Consider the following 27,317-nt stretch of genomic DNA (forward strand, 5'->3'; position numbering starts at 1 on the left):
CATTTGAAGTTGTATTCACGTGCTTTTCACGCGACTTCCTGAAAATCCTGCCCCGATATGCAACACCTTCAAACAGAAAAGGGTTTACCTCTCCATGATGCGTATCACTAAAATGTATATTACAAGATAAAATACTTTTATTCCAGAATTAAAAACATTTCCAGGATATCCACAATGACCCAAATCAAAAAAACTGTATCCTTCCATCTGACGGGGGAACAGCTTTTTTGGACACATCCCTTCCATGATAATCCGATATTCAACATTTGTTGGTAGGTTGACACAATGTCATGTTAAGGAAGACGATATTCCTCTCGCAGCCTACCCTATATCCCTTTGCAGTAAGTGGTGTCGTCAGAGCTGGTGAGGTTACTTCTTAATAACTTTTTTCTTTTTTTCTTCTTCCTCAAACAGAGTATTTGATCCCAAGTCTTCCTCGTGAAGCAAAATATGCACCACAGATTTAAAAAGCTTTAATGTCGCAGGAACAAATGAGGACAAAGAATATTAGCACCTGTTTTAAACTTTTGAAGGAACGACCTTTGAACTAAGGGTGCCTCCCCGTAGTGACCCCCCCCCCCCAATTTGTGGCTTTTTAGGTTGATACAACTGAATTTAGTTGGTGGTAGTCTTATTATTCAACCCTCTTACACGCCTTCAATGTAACTTTAAAGAGTGTTTGTGCTCTGCACAGCCGTTGGTCTGAACGTTATCCGAAGCTGCCGCTGACCAGTCGGCACAAACGCAGCAATGCAGTACTGACCCAGTACCCAAATAAACAAAAGTCATACTTCATCCACTGTGACCTCAGACCTCAATAAAGGGAAGAGCACACACATATGAAGTAGTCGTTCTGAAATCATTAGAGTAAAATGAATTAATCAAAAGGATTCTTCCCGCTTTTTCTACTCAAAAAAAAAAGTAAAAAAAAAAAAAAAAAAAAAAAATTAGTCCATAAAAAAAAAAATAAAATAAAATTATAATTTCTTTTCTTTTTTTATCAAGTCCCTAGTTTAAATTCACAACATGATCAACAGGAAACAATTGGAGCAGCAGCTTTCTCTCCGGATGTGAGCCATGTTTTTCTCGACAGCACCCTGCAGACAGGAGAGTGAGACCGCTGCAGGGAAGGACGCCGCGGCGGCTTTCAGATACCTTCCTGCGACTCTGCCGTCTTCGTTCTTGTCCCCGAGATGACGTGAGCATGATAAAAACTGAACCGTAATGTACCCAAACCTGAGTCTATTATTTAAGTTATTCGTGTTTGTTTGCATTTCGTGCTTTGTCTTTGTGTCTCTTTGTGTCCCCCCCTTCCCTCCCCCCTCCTCCCCCGGTCAGGTGTGTCTTTTCCCTATGTGACCGTGGTGGAGTTCTGCCCTCGGATGGCACACCAGGCCATGAAAACATCTCTGTGGAGGAGAAAGGGTAGAACGTTAGAAAAAAAGAAAAACCAACGACCCGGCAAAGTGAAAAGTCGTCTGTTGGAAACAGGCCAAGACAAAAAACCAACAACAAACGAACGAACGCACGCACCTGCAGTGTGTGGCGACACACTCGTTGCTACAGTACTCCTTGTCCCAGTCTTTGCTCTCCACGGCGGGGTTCGTGCAGCCCGCCCGCACGCAGATGTTTGGGCTGGCTGTGGGTGTCACACTCGGACCAGGGGCCACATTCAGCTCCACCTCCATCTGAGTGAGGAGGCAAAAAAGACAAACTCAGGCAATTGCGCGACATTTATTGTCAAATTATGTCGCGACCAATGTTCCCTCTAAGCTGCGCAATCGCGCACATTCTCAGCGCACAAGAAAATCTATGCAGCGCATAAAATAAAATTAACCATAAACGTCTTAATTAATATCTAATACTAGACCTAATCTAATCTAATCTAATTAATTAGACCAATAATGTTTTTTCTGTACCATTTTTCAATATAACGTAGTGAGTGACGGGTGGTCAGCCAATGACACGATACGGTTTACTTACGCTATGCAGCCAATCAGAGCATTGATAGTGCTTGCATATGTGCCCTGCCCATACGCGCCGTGCAGGTTAGCTAGCTAACAACAGTGCGGCGGAGTTAGGAGACGCCCCTTATCATGGCGAAACGAACGGGCAGCGCCAGCGACACATCCACTCACCAAGCCAAAGTAAAAAAGAAATGCGTTTTTTTTAGGATGGAATGGCTGTCTGAGTGCAAATAGAAGAACAAGCGGTGAAACTGGGTGAGATTTTTCCTTTTTCGAGTGAGAAAGGTCTACTCTGCAAAACATGCAGGCTGCATACATGACTCTCACATATAACAGATAACATACTACACATCTCATGAACGACAAGAGTTTTGTCTTTTTCATTTTAAATGGGCTAAATCACTTATATTAAAAGTAAACCAATGAAAATAGCTGCCGTGATTTGATTCTTCTAATAAGCCATGTAACTTGCTATGATCCAAGGTTTTGAACAGGTGTGATACTGGTGTGATACTGGTGTGATACTGGTGTGTGGCCACAGGGTGCACACCTGATGTTGCTCACAGTGGTCCTCAGTGTGCTCAGGGAGCTCGTGTGTATGCCCAGACACATGAAAAATTAGAGGGAACATTGGTAGCAACCAGGCAAGAAAACGTCCGACGTGCCCACCAACACACAAGCTCAACTTACCCCCTCCTCTGCTTCTGCCACTTCCTCTCCGGCCGACACCACGCCATCCGTATGCCCCACCTCCACCGTCAGACTTGTTGCGGTTGCCCCCGATGTGGGCGTTTCCCCTGATGACGTCACAACGACCGGCAACGTTGAGTCCGACTGCCGTGATGAGGGGACGATCTTTATCTGCAGTGGAGGAGGAGCAGTGGCAGCCCCCCGCGGTTTGGCCTGCAGAGGCGGAGGAGCCTGGGCGTGCACCATCTGCTGCAGCCGGGGCGGAGGCGGGGTGCTCTGCATCTGCTGCAGCGGGGGCGGCTGGCGTGGCGACGACGCGGTAGTGGCGGTGACAGATACCCCGCCAGAAGGCAGCGGCGTCTGCTTGATGATGATCTTGGTGACGGTCGGAAGGTTGGGGGCAGAGCTCGCCGGCGGAGGCTGGGGTTTGATGGCGCCGGTGCGAGAGCGCGTGGTGACCTGGGGCAGGTCCAGGATGATGTTGGAGGTACAGATGTTGGTGATGGTGTTCTCCTCGGGGTTGTAGTGCTGGGATCTGGTGGGGCGACTGGCCGCTGCGGTGGCAGGAGAGGTCGTCACCATAGGAACGGGGGCAGGAGCCGGAGGTGGGGGCGATGGTTCGGTGTCCATGACTTCAATGGCAGCCTGAGGAGGACGCAATGAAGAAGAACAGGTTTAAAAAGGTCCGAAGCACCAGTGTGCTGTGCACCTCTTGCCCAAATTTCTCATCCTTTTAGGATATTATTTCAGATTTGTTCCAGTGTTCAACACAGAAGAATGACAAGAGTTTTTGATTCTTTGGCTGAGTTCAAAGCAACATTTGTCAATTAAGTTAGATTAAAATGTTCACGTGGATTTTTGAAAGTCTACTTTTAGTGGGACTAAAACAGTCATTCAATATTTTTTTGTCATATCTACAATATTGTCCAGAAGTACTTTGCACAACCCTACTTACAGAAAAATACATCGATAAATAATGATGGAGACTTCTGTCGTTTCTTTTGCAGCCAGCCACAGAACATTTAAAGTTTCTTGGCAGTATGTGAGATGGTTTAGTGTTAAAGTAAAAAAAAAAATAGCTCCATCCTGCTTTGTTAGTTATCTTGGCGTTTCAGCCTGGAAGGAGTTTCCTGGACTCAGTTGCAAAGTAGAAAAATGGATAAAAGTCCTCCTGACCCACACTGGAAAGCGGTATATAGTACAAGGAGGGCTGGAGGAGGGGCCACAGGGTTTTTTCAGGATGGCATTCATTCGTTCACATGAAAAACACCAATCAGAACCGTGTGGAGTACAGACGAGGAGCTTAACATCTTTCAGCCTCACAGAGGAGAGGACGTGTTTTCATTGGCTGTCGGTTGTTTGTTTTACCTCCATCACTGCTGTCACACTTATCCATTTAGAACAATACCTACAACGATCCATCTGCATCTACCTTCAGAGATTCAGAATAATGAAATATTAAACTTCAAAAGAGCTAGTTTAAAGTTCAGTGCGAACAGATAAAAAAAATGAACAAGTTTTCATCCTAAAATGAACCGGTTCCCCTTAATTTCTCAGTTATGCCGTGCTGGGACACGGGGACCACAGCCATCAGAGCCGTACGCATGTATGTGTGTTTGTGACACTCAAATCCAGTGCAAAGAAAGCAGGGTTTACCTTGTGGTGTTACGGTGCGTTCCCACCAAACGCGGTGCGAGTGATCGCACTGCGTTACTCGCGCGAGTGTTGCCGCGGGTGTAAATTGAAATCCCTCGCCTCCTTCGCCTCTTTCGCGCGAGTAAAAAACGAGTGAATAGCTCAAGGGGCTATCCATGGCTGATATAAGTACCATCGCATCCTTGTACCTGCTGTGGCAGTCCGAGATTCGTCTGAAACGCACACGCCGTCGTGTCTGGATCAGTGACATCATCCGGTGGTGCAGCTCGGATAATTTCACCGCCTTCTCCAGGAGTTGCGTCTGGATGACGGCCGCCTCCAGCTGCACCCCAGGCCCACCAGGACCCAGCCCGACGACCCGCTTGGGAGGACCGGCGCCACGATCTCTCGGCAGGACACCAACCACAGGCGCCCCGCAGCTGAAACGGAGCCGCGGCCCAGCTGCGGAGCGCCTGCAGCCGGCGTCCCGCCGAGAGATCACGGCACCGATCTTCCCGAGCAGGCCACCAAACTGGGTCGTCGGGCTGGGTCCTGGTGGGCCTGGGGTGCCGCTGGAGGCGGCCGTCATCCAGACGCAACTCCTGGAGGCGGTGATTTAATTTTTTTATTTTATTTAGTCAGGGACCATGTGCAAAGTACATTAATTACAAAGTAAAGAGATGACCTGCACCAGATTGTAGCTTAGAAGCTAATTTCCATCTGCATGTCACAGACAGCGCCTGTCCATCTGTCTCCACGTCACTGTCGTCCAGAATCTCAACGCTGATAGGCTGTCTGACGCGAATATTTCGCCAAAGTTGGATGTTTTTTAAACTTTTTTAACCCCTAACACACACACACATCAAACTACGCCATAGAATCACGACGGAGAATTTCGTGCTATTGTCCCTTACCACCTGAAAGCAAATGCATCACTAGAAAAAAAACAAAAGAAACAGCCCCCCATCTTCGTGCTTCTACTGCGTCGCAGTTCCTGTCGAGCGTCACTCACCTGAGAAAAGCGGCTCGCCCTGTACTCTGCCAGCGCTTTCAAATATTCCTTTTTCGCTGCTTCATTTTTCCGTTTGTAAACCTGCGGAAAAAAAAAAGAACAAAGAAGAAGAAGGGGGGAAATCAATCGCCGACATGAAAAGTGTGTTCGAATCCCTTTTTCTCCCACTTTCATCATCCACACAGCACGCCATCTCAAAAAGTTTTTAGTCTTAGCGAGATGTGAAAATCTACAGCCCTCACTTTCCCAGGACTGCCGGAACCCCCTCTTACTTGTTTCTGTTCCTCCCCCAGACTGTCCCACATGGACGCCACTATCTTCGACACTTCTCCAAACGTAGCGTTGGGGTTTTGTCCCTTTATAGCTGCCTGTGTGTCCCTGAAGAACAAAGCGTAGGCCGACACGGGCTTCTGAGGCTCATTGGGGTCTTTCTTCTTCTTCCCCTTCTTCCCTCCCCCTGCCCCTCCTTTCCGCCCGGCGGCCGAGGAGACGCTGGAGGTCGGGGCAGAGAGCGGCGACTCGGACGGCGACGGATCGAGAGAGATGACTCCAGGGGAGACGGCCAAAGAGACGGGAGATTCGACTAGGACGCTCTGATTGGAAGGGAGAGACGATACTTCGTGTTAGAGGATGGAACGGTTAAACGGTTTATGAAAACACTTTGAAGGCTCACCCTTCTGAAGTCATCCATGTCATCGTCCTGGAGCGAGCTGGTGGGTGACGCTGTGGCCGACAAAGGGTTTTCGGGTGACTGGGGTCGCTGCAATATGTTTCCACCTCCCAGGCCAAGCCCCAGTTGAGCGTTGAGCTCTGACTGGTCGATAGTAGTCAGCTGGTTGGACCCCAGTAAACCTTGGCCCATGTCGCCCAGAGGGACGTCAATGGTAACCGGGGACGAGCTGCTGAACTGAGAGCCGATGGGATGACCGAGATCCTAGGGGACGGAAAGACGGCGTAAGCAGGAGAATAAAGCGGGGAGAATTGTCGAGATCAGTAAAACATCTTGGACTCCTCACCATTCCCAGAGAGGAGCCCAACAGAGCGCTTCCTCCCGACTGGGTCATGACTCCCAGACTCAGGTGCTCCAGCCCCTGCGAGGGGGCACTGACATAAGTGGAAGCAAAGGACGGGTCGTCCCCTTCGACCACGGCGTTCCCCGGAACCACCACGCTGTCCGAGGGACCGGCGTCCGACAGCTCCCCGAAGTGAGACACCACATCGGAGACGGTGAGCGCCGAGTCTGGGTCCAGAGAGATGGGAGGGATCTCAAACTCCTCATCGCCGAGGCTGGGAGTGTGGAAGGTCTGGCGGGCAGTGGAGCCGGGGGGAAGAGACGAAAAGTTAGGGAAAATCGGCACGGAAAGGAGTGAACAAACACCAAAAAAAGAACAATTATTAGCAGATCACAACTACAGCAGGGACATTTACAAAGGGTCTCCTCTGGATCAGACAGTTGTTTACACTTCCTCTATCACAGAGCGTCTGTGTGGCAACACTGGACCAAGTCAGGCGGGCCCACTCCGTGTCCCTGCAGACTTCATTTATTTATTTATTTTTACATTTAAGTCGTTTTTCAGATGAAGATCGTTTCATAGAGTGTAGGGGAGCGTTTGCTCGCTGTCGTGACGTGGTCAGAGATCAGTCCAGTCCGAGCGAAATGCTGTGACCGCCACAATAAAAGAACAGATTTGGATTCGTGTTTTCTTTTTTTTTTTTTTTTTTTTTAAATCACAGTGCTCCACCATCAAGGACTTTCTTCTGTTCTTCTAATGAATCTAAAAGTATCAAAGAACTAAAGTATCGTGCATTTAGTCGAAAGAGCCCTCGTCTCTCAACCGTGACATTGAGGATTCGATCCTCGATGACAACCTGGCAAGGATGTTAAAGGGACAGTTCGCCACCTGCCGACAGCTGCGTCTGTTACGGTGTTTACTGCTCGGAAGCAGAGGACTGCTCGGTCTGCACAGCATGCAGTGATGCGAAGGGAGAGAAAATAGTGCCAAGCGATTGTGAGGTCTGACTTTTCCTGGATGAACGATTTTGTGACGCAAATGTATTACTCTTTTGAACGCATATTGTTTTGAGAAGCAAAACGCTTTATTTTTTTTTAACCCCCAGCCCACTAGCTGGACTACTTTCGTCAACGCGAAAAACGAGGCCGGAACTCTGCTCACGGGACGCAGCGGGGGGTAAGAAAATATTCATAAACGAAATTGCTAGTATGGGATGTCATACAGCTTCATGTCAAAAGAGGCGAACTATCCCTTTAATGTCACGCCTGACGTATCTTATATTTTTTTGCCTCCCACACACTTCTGAAAAGGCTACTAATAAAAGCCCCCCCTGCCCTCGACCATCATTTTGCCTAATACTTCGGATGACTCAGAGTTGCAGCTTGTTCAACGCGTAGTCTGACACGGTGTCTGATGACTCACCCTATAACAGGTGTCTGAAGTGGAGGGGGAAGTGTGTGTGAAATGCCTTCATAAATAGTTCATACCTTGTCAGATCCAACGAGGGCAGAAAGGTCAATAGTTTGATTTGACATTGTTGTTTTTATATGCTCTCACGACACTGAAACGACTTCAGTCTTATAGTGGGAAGGAGTGTGGAGCGTCTGATATGCAGACAGCATAAGTAAGCATGGGCTTCTCAGAGGGAGAAACGGTAATCTTTGAATAACTGGTCGCTTGGCCACTCAATGTTGTGGCATTCAGGACAGCAGCAGATGCGGGCGCGGCTCACTTATTCCTCACAGAAGCAAAAGTTTTGCCAACCGTAACGTCTCACGTGGAGTCTCTGAAACGGACTTCAGGGGCTAGATCGGTACAAGCGATGGGATAGGTCTTAACTGGTGTACCTATGTTTAACCACGCTGCTATAGTCGGTGCAAAACTGCAGAAGGAAACGGTGAGACATCAAAAAGAGAACAGTCTAAAGAAAAAAAAAAAAAAAAAAAAACCTACAATAAGCATATTTGATCTGTAAGGACTGAACTCTGGGCTACTGCTACATGCCACACTTTCAGCGTGCTAACCTGTCACCAGTCCAGCGTGGTGTAATCTTTATATCATCCAGCAATAAGAGGCTAGCATTTGGTCAGACAGCTGTGCAAACCCTCCCAATCAACACCAAATAATGCAGCTAAGCCGACCCAGGTTTCTGGCTCTGAAGGGGGCGGTGCTGGCAGCAGCTCATCAATTACAAACAGGGACCTGGAGCTGCATATTTCTCACAAAAAAAAAAAAACAAAAAAAAAACAGACTGCCTAAACAAAAACAAGGAAAGTGAAAGTAGAACGCACACTGAAAGCGACGCGAAGCTGTCCAAAGCGGGTTAGGTCTCCAGCCTAAGTCACCATGGCGATGTATACCCTGGTAGCAGGCCAAAGACTCCTTTAACCCACAAAACCTCGAAAAGAACCCAAAGTTTCCCCTACTAAGACATCACTCCACGCCTCTGGTGTGGCTACATAATCCTTTGGAGGATTTATCCTATCCTCATTATAACTTCATGGCTTTATGAGGACTTAAGTTGGCCGGGCAACGCAGCACCAAGGCGCAGCTGTCCGCTGAATGCGCCGTTGGTCACATTTAAACGATAGGCAGGGACCTGCATTTGTTTGGTTTTTGAGGCTCATCAACATAACATCAAGCAGCAAAAAGGGGGGGGCTCTGTCGTGACAAACAAAACCTAGTGCCATCACACAAGGTGGGCCCTACCTCGGAAGAAGAGAGGAAGGGATGGCCGGACCCAGAAATTGTCAGGTAGTTGTCACTGCCTCCGGGGAACTGAAACACACAGGTGTACAAGTTAAGAGGGTAGCAGCGGGGTTCCCCGGCAATTTTTGCGTCTTGTACTCAGGCTCTCTTGAACCCGAACTCATCTCAATTCTCTCTCACTCAGGCGACACTTGCAAAGGGAAGCGGAGGACCCACAATTCAGTCGGGCAGTGCACGTCGACCCATGCAAAGTGAATGAGAGGCGAAAGAGCAAAAGAGCCACAACACACTGCCCGTTTTCGTTGAATTCAAAATGCTCCTCCTGCAGTGTGCAGGATGTGCCCACTGAAGCAAGCAGACTGTGCAAGACATTGTGTTAAATCAACGTTCATTTCATTTTGAGCAACGGGAGTAGGATGTTAGATTATATTAGAGAGAGAGAGAGGGTGGGTGGCTTAAGTGATGATTAATGAGACACAGATGTTCATGGATTTCTTGGACGTTCGGCGGTAAAGGTGCTTTGTTAAGAAAAATATGGATTTCACAGGTAGCATAAAATACAAACACAAGAGCAAAGTGCACTGACATTCAACTCAAAGCACTTATGAGAACGTCCACCGCGCCTCGTCGCCACCTGATAGTCACCTTGTTGTCAGAGTCAAATCCATTGAAGGTCTGCGGATCCAGAAACTCTGGATCCCCGTCGTGCTGTCCGGTACCGTCCGTCAAATCCGAATAAAAATTCAGGTCCATCTTTTCAACCGGGCCTCATGTGTGTGTGTGTGTGTGTGTGTGTGTGTGCTGTCAAAAGCTCTGTGTTTAAGTCATGCAATTTGCCGAAATTCCCTCCCTTTGGTGTTGCCTGAAAATTCTTAAGGTGACGTTGAAGCCGTTTCACATTGCTCTCAGAACCAGCCCTTAAACACCGTGACAAGGTTAGCGTTATTTCTTATTCAAAAGCTGTCAACGACAGCAGTCTCGGCACAGATAAATGGGAGAAGTGGACATGTGTTGACCAGCTCCCGTGCCAAAAATATCCTGTCCGCCGTCTGGCGAGCTCGCGGGGCAACGTGGCTATTAACTGTCTTTCTTGCTGACTTGTCCTACAACGGTTTAGCTTTAGCTGGCTTTGACGCAAAGCTGCGGTGCTCACTACAACACCAGCCTGGCGCCCGTTTGTCTGCCGGTCCGCGAGCGTAGCATTGAGTCAGCGGCCGCGTGGAGCTAACTCATCCGTGGACATGTAACGGGCGGGCTGCTTATGGCCGCCGGAACGTGGAAAACGACCGTAATCGGTTCAAGGTGTCCGACGGTGGAGGAAAACAGAGCGAATCCCCGTTTTCTGCTCGGTCTTGGCCCGGATCAGGACGCTCAATGGATCCCGATACACGGATCATGGATGGGCTACACGAGAGCTGTCATGTTCGACGGAGAAAAGGCCGGATGTGGAGCGATTGGGGTTTCAAAATAAAACAACAGCGCCAGATTAGATTGGTCAAAAAAAAAACGAAAAATGAATTGTAATAATTGCTAAAGATAAAACGAAGTGTATCATCATGAGCAGGAAAACCTAATTGGGGTTCTCTCTTTAAAAGCCTTCAGCCCTGACACACATGAGAGACCAAAAACCACCTGCTCAAATAGCACATTCGCATCCAAGACCAATGCTACATTTTCAATCTAAACAAAAGTGATCCCCATCCGCAACAACCGTACTGGTTTTCTCCTCTTCCAAAGAATGAAGGATCGTCGTCAAAAGCCAACATTCCGCCATCGATTGTGTGTGGAGCGTCAGTGAACGACTGTCTCCCTCGTATTTTTGGTGTGTGCACCCTGTCGCCTTGGTGGGACTTCGCTCACATCTTCTTTTCAGCTCAATTCAACTTTTAGAATCGCCCTCGCAGCTGTCACTAGAGCTCACTCAGATTGGCTGTTCGTGACCACCTTCAACATATCACACACAATCTCATCTCATTTGCCGTCTTCATTTCTGAAAAACAAGCAACGCTTGCATCACGACTATACTACTGCCCCTATCAGCATTGGCGAGCTGTATCCCCTTGCGCAGGTGCAGATTGTACATCCTGGCAAGCAGTTTGGAGTCCTTTTTTCAGTGTGTTCAAGCGCTTTTTTTTTTGTTGGTTTAAATGATAGCGACGTAAAAAGACCCAGCCTCTTGTCACTTCTGGTGTTTCGCATTGGATGGGTGTATAAGAGCCTCAGACTACAGACTGAAGGGTCAGAGTTGACTCTATCACAAGCAACTTTGAACCAATCAGCCTTTTGTTTACTCGTGTGAGACTACCATTAGATGGATGACTGTGAAAGCACACAGACACTGGTGATTAGTACGCTTAAAACACAGATTGGTTCAGATGTGTGTGCTCAGACGGGTTCTTTTGTGATCGTGAGTTTGCAAAAATTTTGCAAGAATCTAGAAGCCTCACAACAGAGCTCAAAGAGTGGCTAAAGCTGCAGAGCTGTCTGGGTACTGTAGAACAATTTGCAATTAGATTTTTTCAGTTTAATTCACCTCCATTCATACTTCACCAAACTGCATTAAAAATCATCATAACTTAGGGTCATATTACAGGCTCTTTACAGCAATATGATGCGAGAAAGCCAACAAATACCTAGGAGCAACCACTTGATGACAAAAGGAAGAAGAAAGAAAGACGCCGAACAAACAGGAAAAACAGCTTTAGACTCGAAGTGTTCAGCTATCTGCTTCTACCAGTTGGGATGAGGGGATGGCAAGAGAAGGAGGCAGACAGCTACAGTTTGTATATTGTCTGACATTTCAGGGGCTTTAGAAAGTCTCGAGCTCAATGTATAAAGCCAACACTATTAGTTTGCCCAAGTTATACAAAACATATGGTATTAGTCTAAAGTTTGAACTCATCTACTCATTCAAAACAGATGGTTAGTTGTGTCTAAATTTGTGTACACTGTGTTGACCAGTTAATGGGTAACTAGATTTTTACTGTATTTTGAGGTCATAAACTACATGTCATGAGGAGCAATTAAACTGCAAATGACTCATCCGGGCTTGCTCATGTCATTTGTGTTTTTAATTTGAATGGCTCGGTACGAAAGGCGTATCCTTTTATGTGAATATTTTCAGTTTGAAGTACTGTATTTGACTTTGCTTATGACAATTCAAATAAAACTATAAGTTGGAATTTACCTGCGTTACAATTCCTAAATACAATTAAACTGAATAAAAGCTTTCAATCATTCAGGCTCAAACATATATACCTCTTACAACAACCCAACGCTCCAAAGTACGAGTTTTAGGAAAATTTGATGGGCTTTTGTTGACAAAGTTTGACGAGCGCTTACTTTTATTTTGAAAGCCACGACAGGAAGCTGCCCGTCGCTATGCTTAAGCCATCCACTCGAAGCCAGAATTAATTTAGCTACATTCTTACCGTTTGCAATAACAATTTCCGGGTACGACATTCAACAAGAAACACTTTCATAAAGTCAAAAAGGCTCGTTAATGTTTCAAGAACAAACAGAGTTTAGGAGCTCGACTGATTTCAGCTTTTGACGCAGAAAATCTTACCCCAAGTTCTGCCTCTTTCAGTCCAACGCAATCCTTAGAGCTGAGGTGTAAATTGGATTCCCCCCCCACCCCCAACAATTCACTACCGGTATAACGGTTTTACTCTTAACTTGTGAGCAGACATTTAACATCAGCTGGTTCGGTGACTGATGGTGAAGGCAAACCCTTGAAATCATGGTGTAACACCGTCTCACACTAAGAACAACTTGTTTATACTTGGGCCTTTACTGCGCAGGATTTACAGTCACTAAATGGTTGATTGGATAAAGTCAAGTTAAATAGATCAATTAAATAAAGGGATAATTAATCAGGTCAGACCGGGTCATCCGCTCCCAACAAGGCCATCATTGTTGTGTTTGTGACAACCAAAGATCGTGTGTTGTAGTTGACAATAATGATTATTTTTATTGTGTCAAAAGTTTCTAATACCAACTACTCTTACCTCCATGCTCACCCCCGAAATCTGATTCACGTTTTGTTTTTAAATCCCACTTTTGCTAGTGTGAACTTCTGATCTGCTCACATCTGATTTCCTCAAATTTCACAACATGGCACCGGCTTCCGGATTGCTCGCGCGTCTGGAAGTAACGTCACGCATGAAAAAGCTAGCGTTCCAGAATAAAAGTCAGATAACGTGGCAGTTGTGTTCATCATTACTGAATGACTTTAGTCCCGAAATCCCGACTTGTCAATACTTCTTATACGCAGAAATAAAAAATAAAAATCAACAGGAACATTTTACAATCTTCAAAGAACCAAAAGATTTTTTTTTTTTTTTTTTTTTTTTTTTTTAAATGGTACTTTAAATAAATCAGAAATTGTTTGTCAGCTGAATTGTTTCTGTAGGTCTGTTGCATTGTATACTTGTCATAAATGGGTCATTTTAAAATGTGTTTCCTTATTTGTCTTGCATGAGTACCAAATGCCTTAATCCGCAGCAACGAAAAAAAAACATGGGTGGAAACAGATTAAAGTGTATTTGTGTATCCCCACAACCTCGTTTTTATTGTTTTATCTTTGTGTTAACATATTCTATCTCTTAGAAACTGTTCTGCCCTGTCTATAAATAAAAAATTGGGTCCAGTGATGGTGGAGTGAAGCAGTTCTTGGCTGCCGATGCAAAATGCAATAACCCCAGAATGTGTTCTTAATCAAAAATGGCATAAATTATAAAGATTTATATAAAAATTATTACCTTGATTTAAAAAAAAAGAAAACTCCTCGTTAGAAGAAAACAAGGAACTTAAAAAAAGAAACTTAGTTAAACCGTTACTGCTTCTAACAGGCAGACATATTCTTATCAAAGCAACACAATCTTGAAACGTTTAATCAAAATTGCCTTTTTATTCTAATTTTTTTTTCCAAGCAAAAAACTTTTTGATTCACTTTTATATTAATGTAACAAAAAAAAAAAACAAGATAAAACTCAACGATCCTTTTTGTTCTTCTGTACAAGGAAGAAAACAATGTGTAGAAAGTAAAAACATAACAGAATCCTCGAACAATACCGTAAAAAACAACGAGAACAAAGCATAAGAGTGGAATCAAACTCATCTAGTTTGGACATGCTCATTTACTGCAGCGATAAGCTCAACAGTCACACACACTCACACACACACACACACATACAGCGCACAGGATGTCAGCACATTTATTTCAGGTGTGCAGTGAAGCTGATTTTAAGGGGAAAAGCTCACACCACACAAAACTGCCAATGCCCTCTTGAGAAGGAATGCAAAATGCATAAGTAACATTCACACATCCACATACAAACATCGACACACATGCAGTGCAGTTATCCACTCCACAAGGTTCCAGTCTGTCAACAACTTCCAGGCTCTTCCCTTTCCGAGATTTTCACAACGACAGCCAAAAAAGTAGAAACCTCAGGTTTACAAACGTACTTTACGTTGAAAGAACCCCGTCGCTAAATAACAAAAACTATTCACACGTAGTCCGACATAGGCCAGCTGACAGCACGGCACAGGGACAACCTCTGATGCGCTCCTTTGCATTGATATAATTTTGGTTTTTCAGGAACTGAACGTCAACAATAAAAACAATTAAAAAAAAAAAAACACGTAGTGAAAGATGCCCCTTCCTCCTCGTTTCACCCATTTCCTTTCGCACAGCTGACAACACACACTATCGGAGCAGGCCACTGCCGCGCAACGGTTTAACAGTTAAAGATATGTGCCTCTCGGTAAGTCGTTTTTCACGGTTATGGAGTAATGGGTAGTACAGAAGCCCATTTTCTCCAGGGAGTAAAAAAAAAAAAAAGTTAAATAAAATCCTAAAAGAAAAAGAATAATTCTGAATTTTTTTTTTAATCATTCTGACAAATTTAAGTCTTTCATTGAATGTTTTTACTTACAAAAAAAGAAAAAAAAAATGTATAGGGTGTGGGTTGGAGTGGGCTCCCAACTTGGAGTTTTCATGCAAAAACTCTTCTTCCTCCAAAAATAATTTTTTTATTTACTGCGTAAATTTTTTGATTTACTGCGTCCAATTTTGTTCTCGTCATTTTGACAATTTTTACTGACCGTATCGAACATAATAATAATAATAATAATAATAAAAATAAAAAAAAATATTCCCGCTTAAATTTCTGCAGCAACACCGTCTGTTAGTAACCATTTAGTTATTTATTGTTTTTCCAGGTTCAGTTCTGTTCACAATGAAAACAACTGACCCCAGAAATGAAGTTGGAAAATAAAAGAAAATTTGAGGAAAAAGGTTTTGGTTTTTTTGTTTCTCATTATAAAATTGGGCTTCCACGGGAGACATCCGATTCTAGGAAATAGCAGCGAATGCAGGCAAATGCGAGGAAATAATTAAAAAGTTGCTGCTCCTTCAACTATAATGTGGATAAAACATTTTCTGAGAATGCAGCAAACTGATGTGCAACGAACGTCTTATCAATTAGAGTTCCCCTAAAATTGTTAAAATCTTCAGTCAGGACACTGATATCCATTTTCATCTAAGTGGGTTTTAAATTAGACCTTCCTTTTCCAGTCTTTACATGTTGTGCTGGGAAGAAGAAAAAAAAAAAGCCCCTCTTTGCCTTTGAGGACAAATTCAGACATTCAGGCCTCACATCAAAAGCTCACACCTACTTCCAAAATACATTCTGTACAAAAAAGCAACCCTGAGTCTTGTCAGTGGAGCTGAATTGCTCCGTTCTGGGACCCTTCTCATACCCCCCGCCCCCCACCATTAACTAGTCCACCACCCAAACGCGCCTGCTCCCAACCAAATGCTGGTCTCTTCGACGGATTAAAGATCCTTCAGGAGGTTGACACTCACAGAAAGACAAACACACACACACGCACACACACACACACACAGAGAACTGATCACTTTGTGGTTTTTTTTGTTGCACAATCGTGGATTTGTGTTGGCATTATTCCAACTTGGCATTTGTGGAATGGAAATCATTGTCATGGCAGAAAAGGTGTGAAGATGACAAGAGAAGGGCTGTGTGGGCTGTTGGGCGTGACGACTGATGCTGCAGTCAGTGACAGTCTTTCTGAGTGGGCCAACGCCCCTCCCCCAGATCCAATCATCTCCCTGCTCCCAGCTTTGGATGATTGGCTGCTTGTTTAACGCTGGCTTCCTGCGATTGTCCAATCAGGAGTAGATGGTGATGACTTCACTTCCTCCACCTCGGACTAACAGGACACGCTCCAAACCTTCAGTTAGAACTTCCAAGAACTCCATGTCTGGTGAGCGGGTTAACGAACATTTCCATCACGCTGCAGGTTGATTTAAAACATCACTGAAGCATTTCATTCTTAGTGCTAGAAGAGTGATACATGCTTTTCTCTACCTTTTCCTAAATCTAGAGCTCAGTGCTTCAAAATGAAAGAATTTGAAATGGCTGCATTATCGCTGAACGGCTGCCCTTGTGCAGTTGAAGATTTTAGAAGTTGGGTTGGTCTTGCCGATGTGTTACTAAATTCTGGTGAGTTTCCGGAGCAAAGCGCAGTTTCTTCACCAAGCTCTTTGAATATCCAACTTTTTCAATGCAGCAAATCATACAATGGGAGAACGACATCTCCGCGAGCCTAGCAAGTTATGTCTGAAGGATTCAAACCTGCCTGACTTCCAACATTCATCTAGCCTGGCTGACGTGTCCACAATCTCGATGAGATGGTGGTCTGGGAACTAGGTGTGCATTTTCTCGTATTTGAGGCGTGGTTTACAAATGCCTAGAGCCGTTTATTGGGCGCTACGAATGTCTATCAAATGGCGTCTGGTTCTTCCCATGCTGCTTTGCGCACGATTCATAGCCAATTGTATCACTTATACCAGATGACGACAGAAATTCGACGAGGAAGAAGAAGAAAAAAAAGTTCAATAAAAGTAAACTTGCGTTCTAAGCTACTTAAAACACTTTCTAAGGCTGCATCGAACGGTAACGTTGTGTCCGCTGCCATGTTGGAGCTTCGTCACCGTCTTGCCCCCCCCCCCCTCAAAAAAAAAGAAAAAAGCAAAATTTTGACCAAATTGCGTGCTGCTTCAACTGGGCAGTGCATACACTAAATACTAGATTTCTTCCAACCCGTCTCAGGATCCAAACGGTGCGTTTGCATTCTTCGTATCATGAGACATATGCGCTACGTAAGCAGAATGTTAAAAGTTAAAAGTTGGCTTTAACAGGTAGGGGACCTTTGACAACAACGTCTCATCACAGGTAGAGCTGCCCACACCTCAAACTATTCCACCTACTTCTGATACTGCCCCCAAGTGGTAGAAACATGCTACAACAGGTCCAATGCTTTGAATGTGGAACAACACCCGTTCCTTTTCTACTTAAACTAGTTAAAACCGTAAGAAAATGCGTGTTTGACGATGTGTACCAGTTAGGAGCATTACTTTTTAGAACAAACAAGCTACAACAGCTTCAGTGATTAGGATACAGTTCTCATCTCCCTCAGTGTTCCTGGGAGGTCCTGGCATGTTGAGCAAAACAAGCCGGGCATCGTGGGATTTGTTGACGATGACCTCATTCAGTTTGACAGCAGTGTGCATCCGCCTGACGTTGGAGTGGTCCCTGAAAGAACACAAGACACATTTAACCCCCCCAACTAAGAGACAACAATGCCGTGGCCTTACCAGAGATGTTTGTATTATTCCCAACTCACGGCCTGATGCTCAGCATGTCTCTGAAGCCTTCCGGTGTGGAGCAGCCAGAGTGTGTTGCTCTGTACTGTGAGGTCTTCTCTTTGGTCCAAGTCATCTGAACGCGCCGGTGGTGCTCGGTGCTGCCGCCGCTGCTCACAGCTCTGTCTCGCTCTCCGCCATCCGTGTCGTCGTCGTCATCCGACCCGATGCTCGTCAAACGCAGCATAGAGTTCCGGTCCTTCACCAGCTGAGCCTGGTTTGCACACAGACACACAGAAGTGCGCTCTTTCATCTCATCTCCGCTTCAGTCCCATCCTGTTCTCTCTTTTTTTTTTTTTCTACCTCATGCGCCCTCCCCCCTCCTCCTAACAACGACCTGCTGACTCTTACACTTGTTTGTCTATCTCTTTGTACCTGTCTGCCTCTGTCTCCTTTGACGGTGTTTGATGGGTGGACTCCGCTACTCCCGAACCTGGGGGAGAGATACACCTACAGACAGCACAAGGTCACCTAACTTGCTGAAGAAAAAAAAAAAAAAAAGATCACATCTACTCTGCTTCTACTCTAGCAAAAACGCTGGAAGAACTAAAGGGGTGCAGGAGTGTCGGAGCTAAATTTCCTATCAAATTAATAAATAAAAAAAAGAAAAAAAAGAAACAAGACCCGAGTCAAAAGGCGTCCGAGAGTCCGGGGGTTGGAGAAGGAAAAGAAAGATTGCCTAAAATGTATTTGGAGTGAAGGATAACTGCTCTTTCAGGTCAGCCAATTTAATGAAAGGCAAATGTGGGATAAACAAGCATATTTGACCCAGGTCAGTATATATATATATATATATATATATAAAAAAAATAAAATAAAATAAAAATACTGAATGAGACTCTTTAGCTTTTCATCAAATCCTTCAGATAAAGAACTAGGGATGTCCCGATCCGATCACGTGGTTTCAGACTCGATCGGAATCAGACGTTTCATCCCGATCAGGGATCGGATATATAGCCTATATATACACATGTACATTTATTCACAATATTTTATTTATTTTTTAAAAATCAGAACTATAATATTTCAAAACAAATAGGAAAAAATAACAGCTTAGTATCTACTGTAATGTGGCGGTACAGAGTCAGACCGTCTCAACTCCACACAGAATCAACGCACGGCAACGCAAGGCAACGCAAGGCAACGCAAGGCAACGCAAGGCAACGCAAGGCAAAGCACGGCAACGCACGGCAACGCACGGCAACGCACGGCAACGCACGGCAACGCACGGCAACGCAAGGCAACGCAAGGAAAGCACGGCAACGCAAGGCAACGCACAGCAACGCACGGCAACGCACGGCAACGCACGGCAACGCACGGCAACGCACGGCAACGCACGGCAACAGCTTGAGGCTGGGGGGCGCGAATTTCTGCGGTGTGGAGGTATTTTAAAGTGGATGACAAAAATGTTGCCATTCCAAACTGTGAGATATGCAAACTTGGGATTTTAAAGAGGTGGCGAGGACATGGCTAACATCCTTGATGAGAACAGGAACAGGCTCAAACCTGACAAGGTAGAGATGTTGGTGATGTTGGAAGCCAGAGCAGGAGAGTAGGAATTAGGAGTGCAGTTAAAGCACATTACTGGCCTTACTTTACAACACTTTGCCACTTTAATTTGCTTATTTGTTTACATGCCTGCCAGGTATTTCAAGTAGAGCTGCTGCTCGTTTTTATTTATAAACATTGTTGCACTAAACTCCAATGTGAAGAATTTGTATATTACTTGATTACTTTTTTTGTTCAAGCTACCTCACAGAAGTGCTCTGTTTATAAGTGTTAAATGATAAAATAAGGTGAATAAAATAATAATCAGGGACATCCTGGATCTGTTTCTTTGCCGTTATTCATTTTTTTTATGTACTGTAGAAGTATCGGATCAGGACTCGGTTATTGGCAGATACTCAAAATCAAATGACTCGGAGGCAAAAAAACCTGATCGTGACATCCCTATAAAGAAATGAAATCTTCCAATGAATGGCAATTTCAATTCTCTCAGACAGATCTGCCGCTCACTTGTAATGAATGTACAGCTTTGTGAGGGAAGAGACAGAAAAAAAAAAAAAGGAAAAAAAAAAAGGTTGACCGTCAAACTGCAAAACTCCATCCATCATATCTATAATATGCAATCAGAGAATAGATTCCAAATGAGGTCCACTCTTTTTCTGAAGGGTTCCCACTACTCCCGCAGAAGGTCAGAGGTGTGCATTGGGGCTAAAAACTGCTTCTACTTCGCACTCTACTACCGACTACTTACGTCATCAAAACTCCAGCGTACCCTCTGAGGGGACCAGCGGCAAAAGGAGATGACATGAATTTTGATTAAAGAAAAAAAAAAAAAAAAAAAAAAGCTGAATAGGACTTGCTGTCCTTGTGTTCAACTTTTTTTGGGGGGAAGGGGGGGTTGGATTCTTCAAGGAGATTGTCCCAAGTGGGTTTGAAGTCCTTGAATTTGATTGTTAGTTACACAAGAACACCTTGCAATGTCAGCCGCGTCCTTTCATGCGTCTCTGACTGATGACCGAACACAAACTGATGTTATGTGGAAACCATGGGGGGGAACAAGGACTTAGGAGCCGATTTAAAGAAAATTAACCCCTTATCTTGTCAATTTAGACAATTTTTACCTTAAATCAAGACTTGGATAGATTTTTTTTCCCTTTTAAATTTTCAATCAAATTAAAACTTCCCCCCCTTTTTTTTTTTTTTTATAAATGAAACCATTTGGATAGAAAAACATATATCCAAAACATTATCTATGACTTACAAATATCAAAGTGTGATATCATGACCTCCCATCTCACTGTATCCACAAACCTCACCTGAGTTCTTGCAGCTCCACCTGCCTCTGGCCTACTGCTGCTGCTACCAGGGTTTCCCTAATAAAAATGATGCACGACATTCACAAACAAGATGTGTGTGTGTTACGGCTCATCTCGCATACGACTGCTGATTCAATTAACCCAGTAAGACCAGATGTGGCAGGCCCTGAAGGCGTCCTAGTGGGTTAATAATTCCCTCGACACGGCGGAGGGATTCGTGGAGTAAAACGATAAGCCGCCACAGGAGCTCCAAAAGCAATTTGAGGTTGTTATAAATCCCAGTGGTGGACAACCTGATAGCCAGACAGCTGAGGCCAATTTATGGTTCCTGCGTCCGCTTCTATGCAAGGCTTTTTGGTGAGGTAAATTTTGTTATCTGCGCGAAAGGTCCATTAGGACCCCCTCCCCCTGCAGCCGACCGCGGGAAAGCCCAAACAATTTGCAACCGTGTGGGTTTTAGCATGCCGACAACACACATGCTTGTTTCCATCTCTCATTCAAAAACACACCAAACAAAATGGGCAAGAGGCAGAAGAACAACACAGATGCTTGTTTTTGAGGAAAATAACAGTTGCTGTTATCCACACATTTACAATGTACTGTAGACAGATTACACACTCATGCATGGATAGTGTTGGCGAGGCAAACCCCAAATGCAAAAGATTTAAAAATACTAAGGTACATTCTTTTTTTTTTGGCTACCATTAATTAGCATTTAGTTGTTCTAGAGCCAATAGCACAGATCCCAAAAATACCGTGATTCTCAGCTACAGGTTGGATGTTCAAAATCTATGCTCAGTGAAGGCGTTACGTACGCGTTCAAATGAACTTAAACTTACCTCTTTCTCCCGATCGGATTTAGAAAGCCGCATCTGTCTGAGCATCTGAGACCTCTGCTCCATCATCAGAGTCCTTTCATAGGTGTACGCGCTGATATCGCTGTCATGCTGCAGAGAGGACGGGACAGGCAGACTCAGAATTCTGTATCATTGTTGTACAAAAATCCCTCGTGTTCAAAAGGATCCTTTCATACCTTAAAGTGAGAGTAAAGCAAATTCAGAGATTTGAAAAAGAGAGCAGAAAGCTCGTGTTCTTAGGATTTTAAAACTAAGGCGACAGGAGGAACCGTTTGGCCTCAGTCTCGTAGGCTTACCATCTCAACTACTTCCACGTCGGCCTCAATGCGTAGATGATAAAGAAACGTTGCCAGATCCTTCTTCATTTGAATGGAATTATCCTCCATCTGTGCCACCGTGAAAATTCGCATATTGCATTTACGCCACACCTGAGGGGAGACAAAGGAGTTCAAACGAAACCCTTCGACAAAAACCCTTGGCAGTCTTTTTTTTTTCTTCCCATTTCTAAGATGGATGCTGTTGGAGTACCTTGTGTTGACGCAAGAGGAAAGGCAGCAGCATCAGCATCCCACCGTCGTGGACGATCCACCAGACGTCGATGTAGCCCTCTGTGCAGGGCTCACTGTTGCTGGGGAACAGAGAGATGTTCTTGGGGACCAGCAAGGCCAAATGGGCTGCAGTGGTCACCCGCACTGTGTCTGAAAGGTAAAGGGGGGAGTGCAGTTAGCCCCCTGGCTCATTAATAAAAACCTGTGAAAAAAAAAAATAAAAGAATTCTTCTCAATCCTCTAACTCACTGATGAAAGTCTTCCAGGACTGCGGGTCCTCGCTTTGCCTCCAGGCGTGAGGCCAGCCCATCACTACGGTGTTGGGCTTCATTCCTCCCAGTCCGCTGGACTGGATCATGTGGCTGATACCCTCCCGCGACTTCTGAGCGACTATGCATTGACAGAAGCCCTTCACGCGCTCCTTATCCATCAGGTGCTTTAGGGTCTGACAGAGGAGAAGTACAAGTTGAAAAAGGCTTTGAACGTGACCTACGGGTGTCGGCATTTCCTCACCCAAACAGCAACAGGATGAGAAAGCTGAAGAAAGATAAACCTGCTCAGCAGCTAGAGCCTCTCCGTAGCTCTGCAGGAAGTTGCCAGAGACGACGGTGCCAACGATGGTCAGACCCTTCCCCGCCTTCAGCTGGCTGGCGAATGTCAGCAGGCGCGGAGACTTGACGTGAGCGTCTTCGTCCAGTTTTAGTAACACTAACACCTGGGGTCTGGGGAGTAAAGGGATGGGAAAAAACGAGCGTGTGAGCAAGTGAGAATCGATGGACTGCGATTCTTTGCAAATATGAGAAAAAGCAGAGCTCCCACTTTAGGAAATGACTGCCCAGAAACAGAAGTTGTTTGGGTTTTTTTTAGAGATTAGCGCAGCAGATTTTGTCATTTATTCACCATTCAGTAATGTATTTAGCACATCTTGGACCCCACCCCAGCCACAAAGTCTGTTCATTTGAGATTCTGGAAACAGCGACCAATAGAAACTTTTTAAGCAAGACTCAGCACCTCCAGTTTTTGGTGTGCGGAGGTCCCTCCTCCAATCTCAGGAGGGCATAACGAGCAGCGCTGAGTGATAAACCACGGATCCCATCCCCCCACTCCTTCTCTGCTCTGGTGCACATATGTGGACAAACAGAAGGGTCGAACATGACGTCACAAGAAAAACGGACGTTGGGTTCAAAGTGGAAACAAGCTCAACCGAAAGTACAACATGCAAGCAATTATAGATTGTGCTGAAAATGTACAGTCATGTGGACAGAGCACATTTCCATGGCAACATACCCGTGATACTCAATGTATTTGTAGATCATGCCGGCAATCACCATGGCAACGATTGCGTAGTACCAAGAGGATATGAACATTAGTGCCAGGCAGATGGTCATTCCCAAAAATGACAGAGTCCTGGACAGACAAGCACCAAAGGTGTATTCATGGGTATGTTTGTGTTTGAACACGTGTGTGTGTTTGCTCGTACCAGTGGTAGTAAGAAAAGCGTGGCCTCCAGTTGGGTGTCCTGAGGAGGGTCTGGAGGGCGCAGGCCAGGTTCACGAACAAGTAGCACATCAGGAAGAACCTGAAGAGACAGAAAATTAGTACAGAGAGCCCCCAGGTTGGCGGGAGGAGGTATCCACCTCCTTTCTTATTCTCATACACATGTACACAGCAGTGTCTTACATTGTAAGAATGGGAGCCACCAAGTCCAGAGAGGCGATGAGAATCCCAAGTTCGGCTATCAGCGCAGTTAGCAGCAGAGCCCAGGTGGGTTCCCCGTTAGCCTTCCCGTGGCCAAACACCTGGCAGAAACACGGAGTCAGGGAGAGCCAACAGTTTAAGGAGCAGTTTACCCACAAGTTAATAAATCCTTCCCTCTAAATCCCTCCAGAGTGCTAATTGTCTGTTCAAATACTTTCAATGCTGACATTTACAAACCATCTCTACATGCTGCAGGTTAGAATTAGCAGTGTTTTATATAATAACTGGAAATGCTAAAAAACTAGTGATGCTCCAATCAGCATTTTTTGAACCGATCACCAAAATCATGATCTGCCCGATTGCCGATCACGGAAGGAATCGGACATTTCCATGCCTTTCATCTAGCAGAGAGTGCACCATTTATAGAAATTAAACCGTCAGAGGTAGCTGGGGACATGTAGAACATGAATCTGCAGAGTCGGCAGAGAACATTTTGATTTGGTTCTAAATGAAGTTTTCAAATCTGACTATGCAGAAATGAGTTTGATTCTGAATATGCTTCAATAATTTTGTTCTATCATTTTGTTTTAAATCATTAAAAAGAATGTAGTAAAAAAAACAACCAAGTAATGACAGGTGTATGTATTCCAACAAAAGAAACATCAACTTCGATATAGATTTCTGAGTTTACGGGGTGCACTTGAATGCACCATAAATCCGCTCACGCTTTACCGTACGACACGATGTAAACGGGCACTCGATTTTCCAGTGTAGCTAGCGCAACCGTGCCTCTCCGAAGCGCAGATGGCGTGACCGCAGGAAGTTTCACATCTTTCTGACACACTTTGAAGAAATTCCAGACAGGAGAGGTCATGTTGTCGAGATGCACTGTAGAGGTTTTGCCTGTTCGGTCACGTACCACATTAGAAAGTGGTTGCTAGTAATTTACGTCACGTGATCGGTTTTTTGATTGGCATATTTTTCCGATCGCCGATCAGGCTATTTTTGGGCATTATTGGTCGATCATGATCGGCAGCCGATCGATCGGAGCATCACTATAAAAAACCCTTGAATAAAACAAATACCCTGCAAATCAAAGCAAACACAGGCATGTCACAATGATTACATAATCGTTTGTTCACAATTATTTGAGCCGACTGCGAACATTGTGCTGGTTTTTCTGAAGAATCTCCAATCATCTGGGTGAGTAAGGCAGGATAAAACTAGCGGAGCAGTAACTATTTCCACATTGTCCTCTGCCATCGGATTTACGGGCACCATCTTCTAATATTCAATTCATCGAGTTACGCTTTAGTGACTTTGATGTTACTATAAAGCCATAGCGTGGGGGCATTTTGGTTTTTTGACCTTGAAGGAGGCAGTTTTTCAGATCTGCAGCACAAAGAGGTGGTTAAAAGGCACCAATAGCAATAACTAAAACCAATTCTGGCATAAAATGATCAGACTTTTTTTTTTTTTTTTTATCTCATAAGCTCATTGTGACCGATATATAGAAGGGTTTGACCTTGTATCCTTGAGTTAAATCTACACAGAACAATCTGCTGTAGAACACAGAAGTAAGAAGATGTATTTGTGAGGCTCAACAGGGGCAATTCCTCAAAGCTTGTCCCCCATTTTAAAGAGAAATTTCTGTGTCTCTAACCCGGAGGAAGGGGATGATGTTGTCCTTGGCGATGGCCTGCAGGAGACGGGGCGCACCGGTCAGCGACTGCAGGCCTGCACCGCATGTTGAGAAGAAGGAGCCGATCACAATGACCCAGGGAGTAGGCCAAGCCAGTGTCCCAACCACGAGGTTGCCTTTCACTGAATCTCCAAACCTACAGAGGAAATAATCCATTTTCAAGCTTTTAGCTCGTTTTAAATGAGACCACTGAGTAAAACCTGTCTCCCTCTGGTCCACACAAACACAGACACAGACAGAGACAGAGATGTACTGACTTGTCTCTGAGGACAACCCCTTCGATGCAGGCACCAAACAACACAACGCTGCTCAGGTCTGGAGGGACAGCACTCAGGAAAACAAATCATGAAATAAAGAGGCAACACTATGATGAGAAAAAGCAGCAGCCTGGATAATAATAGATAAAAAAATGCCTGATAATAAAAAAATAAAAAAAAAAATTGGAAACTGGATTTGGGCTAAAAGTATTGTTCAGCTGACGGAAGGGTTTTTTTTTTGTTTGTTTTTCTTTAAAAAAAGGTAGCCATGAACACAAATGTGTTGCACATTGGCAAGCGGTGTTTTATTTCCAATCATCCTGCTGGGAAATGAAATTATGTCAAGGATACAGATGAGGGAGGTGGTGAGGATGGCGAGGATGGTTCCGATGGGGATGGAGCGCTGAGCGTCTTTTAAATCTCCCGACCTGTTGGAGCCGGCCATTATTCCTGTGGGAGAGAAGACAATCGTTAGAGGGAGGAAGAATAGAATAATGTCATCCCGAAACTTTGCAGCATTACTACTTGTGCAAAATAGCTTTGAGTACATCATACTTTACAGAATTAAGAAAAAACATCGTAGAGAGAGCGATAATATGCCTCTGTCAGTCGCCCTTTAAAATTAGAGGATTTGCATTTAAAGAAGACCAGGACAAGTCTGTACCTGTTACAGAGGGGAAGAAGATGCCCACCAGCAGTGTGAAGGAGGTGGCGATGTCAGCAAACACGTACGGGTTATCACCGGGCACCGGCTGTGCCACCTGAGAGGAGTTGAGGGAGCCTTTCTCCAGCACGTCCCCTTTGCTGAGATAGGAGCTCCACAGATTCTCTATCAGGTGAAGAGAGTCAGCAAGAGCCTGTTAATGGGAGTATGCATTTATCTGTAAGCTACACCCACGCATCCTTCAGGGGTTTGCTGGCAGCCTGAAGCACATCCCACCTGACAGGGGTGTGAGAGGTGGGGAACAACCTCGGTGCCGATGGTTTAAAGCCTTCCTGAACTCAACCGGAGCAACAACTCGACACTCGGCTCCTCTGTCACAGCGCTCAGAGCAGGCTGCAAGCAAGCTGACTGCTTTTATTTCCAGCTAGAACTCAACATTTGCCAAAGCAGAGGCAGAACAAGCACTGCATTCATCTTTTTTTTTTTTATGTATACGAGTGAGGAGAGGGAGGCACACTATCGGCACATATCCCAAAATCAAACAATGTAAAGTGTTTTGTGTTCATATCAAAACTGGCACCGCTCAAATATTTCAGATCAACTATGATGATCTGAAAACTTTTTTTTTTACCTTATTAAAATGTTTGTAATCACAAGGTGTCATTTTCAAAAAGTTAGGGAAATCAATCCCTTGCATTTGTGCGGTGGAGCCAACCTTTCAGGACATTTGTACCAGTCCCAGACTAAGGAGCGCAGATGTAATGAATGACAGTTCCTTCCCGTAAACCTTTGCAAAGGAACATAAAACCATCATCAATAGGTCTGGGAACTTCCGACAGGTCGAAGTGTTGAATGTGTATTCAGTACGCAGAGAAGGACTCTAACATAACCAGTCCTCACTGTGTCCTCACTGTGTCCTCACTGTGTCCTCACTGTGTCCTCACTGTGTCCTCACTGTGTCCTCACTGTGTCCTCACTGTGTCCTCACTGTGTCCTCACTGTGTCCTAA

The 27,317-nt window shown here is 44.9% G+C and overlaps 2 protein-coding genes across 7 annotated transcripts in view; both read right to left on the bottom strand.

The window, feature by feature from the left end:
• Positions 1 to 119: 119 nt before the first annotated feature.
• On the bottom strand, positions 120 to 13,165 carry tox4b (TOX high mobility group box family member 4 b). 2 transcript variants are annotated; one of them, XM_075450720.1, is made up of 9 exons: positions 13,037 to 13,165; positions 9,027 to 9,095; positions 6,321 to 6,608; positions 5,978 to 6,238; positions 5,577 to 5,897; positions 5,305 to 5,385; positions 2,658 to 3,302; positions 1,534 to 1,688; positions 120 to 1,409 (listed from the first exon to the last, which is right to left on the bottom strand). In XM_075450720.1, exons 1-9 carry the CDS (start codon positions 13,040 to 13,042, stop codon positions 1,352 to 1,354), a joined length of 1,884 nt encoding a protein of 627 aa, XP_075306835.1. In that variant the 5' UTR covers positions 13,043 to 13,165; the 3' UTR covers positions 120 to 1,351. The 2 variants fall into 2 exon arrangements, with proteins under 2 accessions (XP_075306835.1, XP_075306834.1); XM_075450719.1 differs by having other exon boundaries at positions 9,672 to 13,165.
• Positions 13,166 to 13,918: 753 nt separating this feature from the next.
• The window catches only part of slc12a6 (solute carrier family 12 member 6), a 28,657-nt gene continuing 15,258 nt past the window's right edge, over positions 13,919 to 27,317 (bottom strand). For 2 of the 5 annotated variants that reach the window (XM_075451611.1, XM_075451615.1), the window contains 18 exons: positions 26,309 to 26,473; positions 25,996 to 26,094; positions 25,645 to 25,702; positions 25,349 to 25,523; positions 23,668 to 23,786; positions 23,468 to 23,566; positions 23,275 to 23,394; positions 22,999 to 23,103; positions 22,541 to 22,709; positions 22,237 to 22,432; positions 21,968 to 22,137; positions 21,736 to 21,867; positions 21,422 to 21,529; positions 20,583 to 20,639; positions 18,136 to 18,210; positions 17,742 to 17,974; positions 17,517 to 17,650; positions 13,919 to 16,316 (listed from right to left, as the gene is read on the bottom strand). In XM_075451611.1, the coding sequence (XP_075307726.1) occupies positions 16,225 to 16,316; positions 17,517 to 17,650; positions 17,742 to 17,974; positions 18,136 to 18,210; positions 20,583 to 20,639; positions 21,422 to 21,529; positions 21,736 to 21,867; positions 21,968 to 22,137; positions 22,237 to 22,432; positions 22,541 to 22,709; positions 22,999 to 23,103; positions 23,275 to 23,394; positions 23,468 to 23,566; positions 23,668 to 23,786; positions 25,349 to 25,523; positions 25,645 to 25,702; positions 25,996 to 26,094; positions 26,309 to 26,473 (2,306 nt within the window). In that variant the 3' untranslated portion in view covers positions 13,919 to 16,224. The remainder of the gene's footprint in view (positions 16,317 to 17,516; positions 17,651 to 17,741; positions 17,975 to 18,135; positions 18,211 to 20,582; positions 20,640 to 21,421; positions 21,530 to 21,735; positions 21,868 to 21,967; positions 22,138 to 22,236; positions 22,433 to 22,540; positions 22,710 to 22,998; positions 23,104 to 23,274; positions 23,395 to 23,467; positions 23,567 to 23,667; positions 23,787 to 25,348; positions 25,524 to 25,644; positions 25,703 to 25,995; positions 26,095 to 26,308; positions 26,474 to 27,317) is intronic. The other 3 variants (XM_075451612.1, XM_075451613.1, XM_075451614.1) reach the window with 3 other exon arrangements.

This window comes from Odontesthes bonariensis, chromosome 19 (genome assembly GCF_027942865.1).
Source record: "Odontesthes bonariensis isolate fOdoBon6 chromosome 19, fOdoBon6.hap1, whole genome shotgun sequence".
In the NCBI taxonomy this organism is placed as follows: Eukaryota; Metazoa; Chordata; class Actinopteri; order Atheriniformes; family Atherinopsidae; genus Odontesthes; species Odontesthes bonariensis.